At 46.9% G+C, this 9,057-nt stretch overlaps 1 protein-coding gene across 1 annotated transcript; it reads right to left on the bottom strand.

Annotated features, from left to right (window-relative positions):
* Positions 1-3,896: 3,896 nt before the first annotated feature.
* LOC128722477 (high-affinity choline transporter 1) lies at positions 3,897-8,006 on the bottom strand. The gene is made up of 9 exons (XM_053816180.1): positions 7,841-8,006; positions 7,097-7,204; positions 6,572-7,026; positions 6,377-6,506; positions 5,973-6,294; positions 5,366-5,408; positions 4,428-4,657; positions 4,247-4,358; positions 3,897-4,124 (listed from the first exon to the last, which is right to left on the bottom strand). Exons 1-9 carry the CDS (start codon positions 8,004-8,006, stop codon positions 3,897-3,899), a joined length of 1,794 nt encoding a protein of 597 aa, XP_053672155.1.
* Positions 8,007-9,057: the final 1,051 nt, after the last annotated feature.

Here is a 9,057-nt window from a genome sequence, read left to right on the forward strand (position 1 = left end):
ACCGTGAACTGCTGCGGGGCCAGCACGAAGATGGTACGCGTCGATTTGCGTGAGGAAGCTGGGTCATACGTTCCCATTAGCCGGCATCGCGAAAGGGAAGGGCACACGTGAACGTTGAGCAGCAATATTGATGGGTATTTCACTGGCCGTAGACGCATAAAGAAGAACGAAACGGCTGCTTAGGGACACCAACTGGCGAGGTGTTCAGTTGCAAGCGGAAAACAGCAATGACCACCATGCCCTGCTATCAGCATGCTTGAGAAGGAAAGAAACCCAACACACGGAGCTTTATGCAACCAAGCATGGTGGCGGCAAACACGATTCGGCAACACGCGCTGTCCTAATTAATGGCTAAGCTAAAGGTTAAATTTGCCCACCGGAGACGAAAATGAATGCGCACCATCCGCATTTGGGGAAGATAATTGGATCACAAATGAGTCGACGTGCGGGCTCTTAAACTCTTACAAAATCGTCGTAGCCGATGGACGGAGCGATGCGTTTCGCTCTTTTCTTGCGCTAAAACGAATTAGAAGTTGTTAGAGGTAGTTGGTTTCTTTTTTTTACGCTTTCGCTCTGTACGCGATGCACATCGGGAGCATTTGTAGCTAATTTTGGGAATGTAAGAAATAATGACGTTCAGCCCCGAGCAATGTTGGGTGCAGTTTTGCAATAGCGTCATAGCCACCGTTTAACCGCATTGAACACATTTATCACGCAAGGTAGGTTTAAGCATATGAAATATTTGCATCAACGTGACGGACATTTTCAACCTTTCTGGAATATTTCGGAGTTTTGAGGGATAATTTTGAGGCCCATGACAAGAAGTCAAATGTCTCGTGTCTCTTACGTAAACTGCTTTCAGCCCTTGTTTTTCACTCGTACCCACGATTTTGTCCCATTTTCGGATGACACTTGCCGAATGAAACGTACCGTTGTATATTTTAGCACAGCTAAGAACAATTTTTGTAACTTGATTTTTATTCTCTCTAGTTTTGCCGTTTTTGCTGCTCAACAATCTAACAAGTCATGGCATAGGAAAGGAAAGAGGGAGAGGACGGGGTGGGAGGAAGAAGATGGGAAGGAAGGAGGCCATTTCCTAGTTCCGGTAATGTTACAAATATCGGTTGCATCGACGATGCACGTGGGGAAACCGGAACGGAACTTCCGGTGTGCTATTGTGTTTCTGTTGAATTGGTTCGTTCTACTGCAGGTATGGGGATCGGTGCAACGAATCGTAAGCGAAGAAAACGGTCCTCCTTCTCGACCACCGCGTAGGGGTTCTCAGCGAAACAGCGATCAACATGCATACACAACACGTAAAAGAGATCGACGACAAATCAGCCGCCAAGCGTTCACAAGGAGCAACAGACGCAAGTAAATGCAGTAAACTTCGTATCCGTATTTTCCGGTTTTGCTTCGTTCGTTCGTTCGTTCGTAAAGTGTGCAGATGAAAAACAGCCGTTCCGGAGTGAGGAGTGTTGCGATCGACCGCAAGGACGAAAGCACACACACCCCGTCATCGGCAAAGGATCAGTGTTTTAAGTACAACCTCGAAATCGCCCGGCCTGCGCCATTTTCTCATCAGGGAGTATTGTTTGTTGCGGAAGCAGGGCGTGTGTCCCTGTCAAAAGTCCACCGGGGGAGGCACATCAATAGAGTGATTTAGAAGAATGATACCGGCTCGGGTGGGGATGGGCGACAATGTTTCGTGTATGTGTACGTGTGTGTGAATGCTAGGTATGTCCTTTGGTTTTTTTCCTACGTCGAAATTATTCAACTATTAGCAACGTGTGTAAAGGAATGTTGTCCCTGTGTTCCCAAATATTAAATCAAGTTCTCATAAATCAATATACCTTCTGCTGGGTATCGGCGTGTATGTGTGTGTTTGTATGTATGTATGTGATTTCCTCTTCTCTTAATTTTCTTCTAATATATCGAACATCAAGGGGTTTATGCTGGAAGGTCACGATTGATATGTAGTTTCCGTTTCCGTTTCTCCTGCCGTTTTCGCTTTCTGCCACTAGTGCATTAATTCTACGCAGTTTTCTTTTTTTTTGTTTGGTTTTGTTCATGCTACCTTTTTGTTTAGCTTTTAGGTTCCTTACTGGGCAGGACGTTCGCTGCATTCGCCTGCTTATAGCCCTGGCTCGCAGTGTACCTTCACATAGTCTTCCCGCTTGTGCATAATGCTCACTATTCAACAGTTCTCGGCCTGCCTCGCGAACTCCTTACTAGTAGTACGGTAGTCGAGACTCGTTTTCTTTGTGATTTGGTTTGGTTTGCTTCCTTTGTTTTGTTTTGTACAGCTATGCACGAAATCTAGTATGGGTTTTCTGTCCTCTATTCCATTACACTTGTATGTATGTATATATATTTATGTGTATATATAGATGTATATATATTCTGTCCTAGTAATATCATCGATATGTTCCAGTGGAATGCAACTTGCAGTTGTTCATATTGTTTGTATGCTTTTTTTTCTTCCTTCTCCTACCGCTTCGTCACATTGTTTAATGATATGTTCGTACTCCCACCTACCAACGGGGCTAAAGTATCAGTTCTATAGGTTCTTTTACCATTACTCCCGCCATTACTGTGCCATCCTGGGGCGCGCCATTCTCATCTCGCATTCCTTCGACTCGGCTCAAATTGATCAAACGCGATAACAATCCGTTCGCCCGAAATGGCCGGGAAAGCGGAAAATGTAAATAGATGCTTCAAACGAGTTCGTAACGTAATAGGAAGTAGACTCTGGCTAAGTTACTGCTCAACAAAGGATATAGATCAAATTCGGCTACATTTCACTTCGCTCTTTGACAACAAATCCCTGCGGAGTTCTGCTAAGGGCTGGCGTGTTCACCTGTGCCCTTTCTCCGGCCGCCCTCGACCCTATGGGCTTAGCACCTTTTGAGCTGTGGTCACGCTCGTTCGTTAGTTTTTAAAGCTTGTTTCGATTAGGAAAAGGCAACGGAAAAGCAGTGTTTATACAACAGACAAGGAGAGAAAAACACGGCGGCTTTACCGTGGGATCCTGGGAATCGAAACGAAACATTTGGCGAACGAAAGCGAATTCCCTTTCCGATGCACCCTTTATACATTCTATGCGACTGTACACGATCCTATCTACGTTTGGAAAGTCAAATAAAATCGAACCTAAACTAGAGAACTAAACCCATAAAGCAAGCGGCAAACACCGAACGGAAATGCAACCTTGCTCTGCCTTGCATCCTTGCCCGCTGTCTCCGGTTCTAACATGACGTTAAAATTTGCTAAGTTCCAACCTCCATCTTTACCGTCAAAGCTTTTGTTCACACCGCCTTAGGATATGGCGTTCAACCAACTAACAGTTAATATGTATAATCGTTATTAGATTTTGCTTCGTTAATATATGTAGGTGTATAATATCCCTATATGGTTTCTCTCTTCCTCTCTCTCTCTCTCGCGCGCGCTCTTTCTTTCTCTCTCTCTCTCTATCTCACTGTCTCACTTTCTAACCTTTTCCCTTATCATATTTGATATGTATTTGTTGCTTTCTTGAATATTCCTCCTAGGGTTGTTCATTGTTTGTCTCTCCATTGGTTTGATTTGATATGTATCGGTTACTTACACAGTTCTCGTGATATCTTGCTTCTGCTTTTTCTCGCTAATTTACGCGTGTGCCTTGCTCATTCCCTTTTCCCCACCCACAGTTTGCTTTAATACTACGCTTGCTCCACGGCTTTCGTGGGGCTTAGTGCACCTGGGGGTGCTGATAATTCGTCACACTAGAGGGCGCTCTCAGCCGCGCGCGGAGAACATACTCCAAATACTGGGTTCTAGTAAGTCGCCTTTACGACGCCGCTCCGGTCCGGATCCGCTCAGTCAAACCGAGCGTCTCAGTCGCCGGTGGACGTGTTTCAAAAGGCCGTGTGAGCCTGGGCAGGACCAGCACCGGGTACGACACTTCCCTGTACTCCGGCACCACCGCCTCCACCTGCAGATTGCTGCATCTGTCGTTGAGCCTCAGCCACCGGTAGGTCGTCGTCGGGTTCGAGGGCTGGATTTATTCGTCCATTCCGTTCGTCCTTGCCCACCATTGTAGCAGCGCCATACATGCGCGTCATGCCACCCGCCATCACCGAAAGCTGTGAAGGGAAAGCGAGAGAGAGAGAGAGAGAGAGAGAGAGAGAGAGAGAGTGAGAGAGAGAGATGGGATAATAGCAAGTTGTGAAAATGGCCACCAGAGGGCCCTACAACCATAGCTTACCTGTTCGCCCGAATCCGACGGTTCCCCGACTCGGTGTAACTCTTCCGGGATGTTTACCACGCAGCGGAAGTAGTCGTGGTGTGGTGCCCATCGTCCTGTCTCGAACACCCACCTGAAATAGGGGAAACGATCATGTTACACAACGAACCCAAACAGACTAGCTGCCGACGGGGATACTCACTTCGTCCACCAGGACACGCCTACCAGCGTGATCAGGCTCATGATCATGGCCATCGTACGGAACGGGAACATCTGCGTCTTCGTTTCCTCGTTGTAGCCCGGATAGTGGATAAGGGCTGACAGTCCGAGCATTTCTTCACCACCGGATAGGCGCACGAGGAATGCGATTATATACGCCGCCAAGCTGCCGTACGTGTTGCAGTGATGCTTGAAGTGAACCACCATCAGTAGCTGGTGGGAGTAGAAAAGGGTTACTTTACATTCTAATTTGGAAAAGTGTCTGTATAGATGCGTGTATCGATTATAATCATCAAGCTCATTGTCGTTCTGGGAAGTAATTGGGAATTTAATCCAATTTACTTGCAATATCAAATACTTTTTTTTAAATGGGTCGTATTTGGGAAAGTATAAGCATAATCTAATAAACCAGAAAGCTAGAAAGTCAATACAAATTAGGGCTTATGTGAATAAATCATTTGATCATTTATCGGCAAGCGAGTCAAATATCTTAAAACCACCGTAAAGTTGACAAAACTTCTATAGTTTTCTGGGAAATTCCATCCATAAATCATGGTAAGGAAATTAAAAACAAAACCATTTCTACACCAGAGAATCGTGTAGGATTCTTGTCATGCTCTTGAAACCAATGGAGACGCACGAGAAGAGAACATACCAAAAAGACAAATTGAGTTTCGATCTATCGACATTGGTCTAACTTTTGCGAAGAACGTGTAAGCCAGCCGTCAATTAGGACAAACCTCGACCACGACTCATTTGGCATTCCGAAAAGGCGATACTTCACAAATCACACCGAATTACGAACGGTGTAAGCCTCTTGCATCAAAATGAAGAACCAGAGCAAGAAGCTTCGTACCCGTGTCGTAATCTCGTGTTTCGTTTCTCGCGGACGGTTTCAAACCCTTGTGAACTACAACTTACCTGCGGGAACAGAATGCAGTAGACGAGATCCGAGCACATCGACCTGGGCGCGTAGAGAAGGAGCACAATGGAACGATAAGAAAAAGGATAATTTTGATAAATGGTTCAATCTATTCCGACCTCGGCGGGTTGGCTGGCAAAGTGCAGGAAAAGTGGCAGAAGTGTGGCACAAATAAAACATCGATTTCGATGGGAAAGTAAAAACCCTCACCCCATTCAGCGCCCATCCAAGGGGCGCTTACCGTCACGAGAGCCCACTCGTTGGAGCACCCACTGGCTTTGGCAAGGAGTGGAAAGTCGTTCGGAAAAATCGATCGCTTTCGTTACCCATTAGCATGGGCTCTTCATCGCGCCTGCAGGCAACGAAGCAGTGATCGAAAAACACTCGAGAGTCCTTCTGCTCACCCCTAACGCGAGGTCCTGATTCCTTGCGCCAGGCATAGCACCGTGTTGTGTGCTTCGTTCCTTCGCTCGTTATGAAGGTCACGTACCGTTTACTACGCGCCAGAGAGCCCAACATGGACCATCGCGTGGTATCCTTGGAGCGAAATCTCTCCCCCACTGAGAGCTTAGGGTGCACATTTGACCACCTCACCATCCAACTTACCAAAGCCCGTAAATCGATGGAATCGTGAGGGCCATTATGGTGGACAACACTCCCACAACCAGGATGGACACACGCATGACCCAGATAATTTCCATCTCGGAGGCGCGCTGCCGGAAGATCAGCCGATACACGTTGCGTGCGAACATAGACGAGGCGGACAACACGGAGGAATCGGCCGAGGACATGACGGCGGCCGAGACGGCCCCAAGCCCAAAGAACGATACAAAGTCCGGCGTCAGGTATTGCAGCACCATTGGCAGGATCATGCTCGTCTCCTGTTCCGTCAGTGGCCACGGGCCCTTGTAGTCGGTTTCGTTCCAGGCTGAGGAAGAAATGGATCGAATGGAAGAAGCGGGTTGATGTCAAGTTTACCTCCTAAATTTATCCACGAAGTGTGCGCTTACGAGTTGCCTTAGCGATGGCTCCAATCAGCACGGGCGGAATGGCCATCAGGATGCAGCCGAATGCAGCGACGTACGAGAGGATCTGTGCACGACCGGCCGTCTTGCTGGAAAGGACGCGCTGGAAGTACACCTACAAAGGACACCGTAGTCAGTGTGAGTTCTCGCTGACGACTGTCGATGAGTGCTTCAACCCACCTGCCAAGGAATGCCGCCGAAGATGAGCAGCAAGCCGTAGTCGGCGTAGAACCATGTGTAGCCCTCGCCGATCTCACCGATCCAATCGACCTCCATCGAGGATAGGCTCTTAACGTGGTCATTAGCCCACGCAAACGGGATGCACATCCACAACCCGATGAAGATACAGAACAGCTGTATCACATCCGTGTACGCGACGGAATACAACCCACCGAACAGGGTGTAGAAGACGGCGATGCACGCCGACAGGATGACCGAAGTCTCCTGTTCCATGTCGATGATCACCGACAGGGTGGCACCAAGGGCAGCCAGAATACCTGCGGCCCAGAACACCTCACCGCAGAGTGCGGGAAGGAAAAGAAGGCCTCCCATCCGCTCACCGAAGCTATCCTGCAACGGATCCAGCATCGTGATATAACCCTGCTTGCGCATTGGGTTCGCGAAGAAGATGCCACCTGCGAAGATCCAGAGATGGAATCGTTGTGGAGGTGTTTTCGATACTTTTTTTTGCTATCAAATACCTACCAAACACAAGGCTGAGAGCATAGCCGAATGGAGCCTGACACCAGACCAATCCGGACGTGTAGATGGCCTCGGCCGTTCCGTTGATGTATCCACCGCCGACCCAGGTGGCTGGGAGAGAATCATAGCATGAGAGGGATTAGTCTTATTAATCAGAAGTAAAAGTTTGTAAAATTATTACTAACATGGCTGCCTGTTGTCGAATTCTCGGTAGAAGTTTTCAAAACTTGGAAGCTCTTGAACAAAAAACAAAGCCTACTTTTATGTGTGCATTTATTGAATGCTTTTGATGTCTAAGTTCTTTGCATTTTTTACTTAAGTTTTTACATGCTTCTCTGCCTTGAATAGCCCAATAACCCAACCAAGTAAAACATATCACAAACTGTATTGTTTTCTTCTAAGATGTTCCATCAAAACTAAATATCTTTTCATTTATTTCTCCATTAAGACGGTCATAGGACGTAATGTATCTGTTAATCAAACTTTCCAGAGTCTTCTCTCAGTTTCGCGCATCCTGCCATTGTAGCAAATATTTCACAATCTAATTTCATTATCTCATATAATAAAACCCGAATGAATTCGCACGAACGAGCGGACGGAGGAAAAAAGTTCACTTTTACGCACCGTGCCGGTTCGGCCATAAATGATGTAACCTTTCTTCTACCGACACCATCGCCATTCATCCATCCGAGAGAGTGATTTATCGCACAGGACCTTTCCATTCGACCGACCGTAGAAGCTACCTACCCGTCATGGTAAAGATGCCAACGAACAGACCGATCGAGCGGCCGGCCAGCATCACCTCTTCCTCCGAGTCATTGCCGGACTCCTTTTTCCGGCCTGCCCATATGCCGACCGCAAGGATCAGGATGTAGAACAGCACGATGCTGATAACGCCGGCGATATTAATCATCTTGGACCGAGGTTTGCGAAGCGTCAGGAGTAAAGGTGTCACAGGTAAACGAAAGCTTCCCCAATAAATGCCTTTCTATCTCCCACTAGCGTTCCGAGAGCGTCTCCACGGATGTCAAACTAATCACGGGCGTGACTAACACCACTCTAGGGCGAACGAGCGCGGAACAGCTGGCTGGCTGGCAGGTGAAAGTACAGCGATCGTCCTTGACACTGGGCAGTGCGTTTTCCGTACACCTTTCGACCGCAACACCTTAGCTCCGACGGTACATGGCTTTTCCTTTTTCTCACACCGAAGAAAACGCACGTGCCCTCGGTTGGGGGTAGCGGTGGGATTATTTATTTATATCGGCCGGGCCTGCGGTTCGTTGTCTGGATGGGTTGAGTGGCAGGAGCAATCTGCGAACGAAAGTGCAAAGACATCGAGGAGAGACGTGAAGGCGTGTCCGTCATAATTCCACGCGGATTTTTATTTTCGCGGAAGCTCTTTATTGCTTGAAAGTTGGAACTGGCGCGTGAGGTGATTTACTTTGACGCGTGGGACGCATTATTGTGCTTTTATGGTGTTTAACTCTACAGTAGGGCGAATGAGTAAGAGCAACAAAAGTACTATAGGAGATTTATTACTTGCAAATTGGTGTAAACAATTGTTATGAAATCGTAAGCAAAATTAACAACCAAAATTAAATGTTTCTCGATACGAAAGCTACTATAAAATTTCTTGATACATAAACATTTAAACCCACAAAATAAAAACAGTAAAAAACGTAACATTTTCATCGTCAGATGTGATTATTCACAAAAGACTCATATCAAGCGGTTACGTAAAAGGTTTATCTTAACAGAGGCTTCGGCTCATAGCCCCTTGCTAAGGGAAAATATCGCGCTACGGCTTCGAGACCTTCCGATGCATAATTAATGTGGAAAAACAGCGCTCCCTTTAGGAATAAACCCGTGATTTTAGATTCTGTTTTACCCAATGAAGTAATTGGAAATCAATTTCACGCCCCAGACACAATGGTTTTATTCACATAAAGCTTCCAGGACTCACG

Source organism: Anopheles nili, chromosome 2, assembly GCF_943737925.1.
Source record: "Anopheles nili chromosome 2, idAnoNiliSN_F5_01, whole genome shotgun sequence".
Lineage (NCBI taxonomy): Eukaryota > Metazoa > Arthropoda > Insecta > Diptera > Culicidae > Anopheles > Anopheles nili.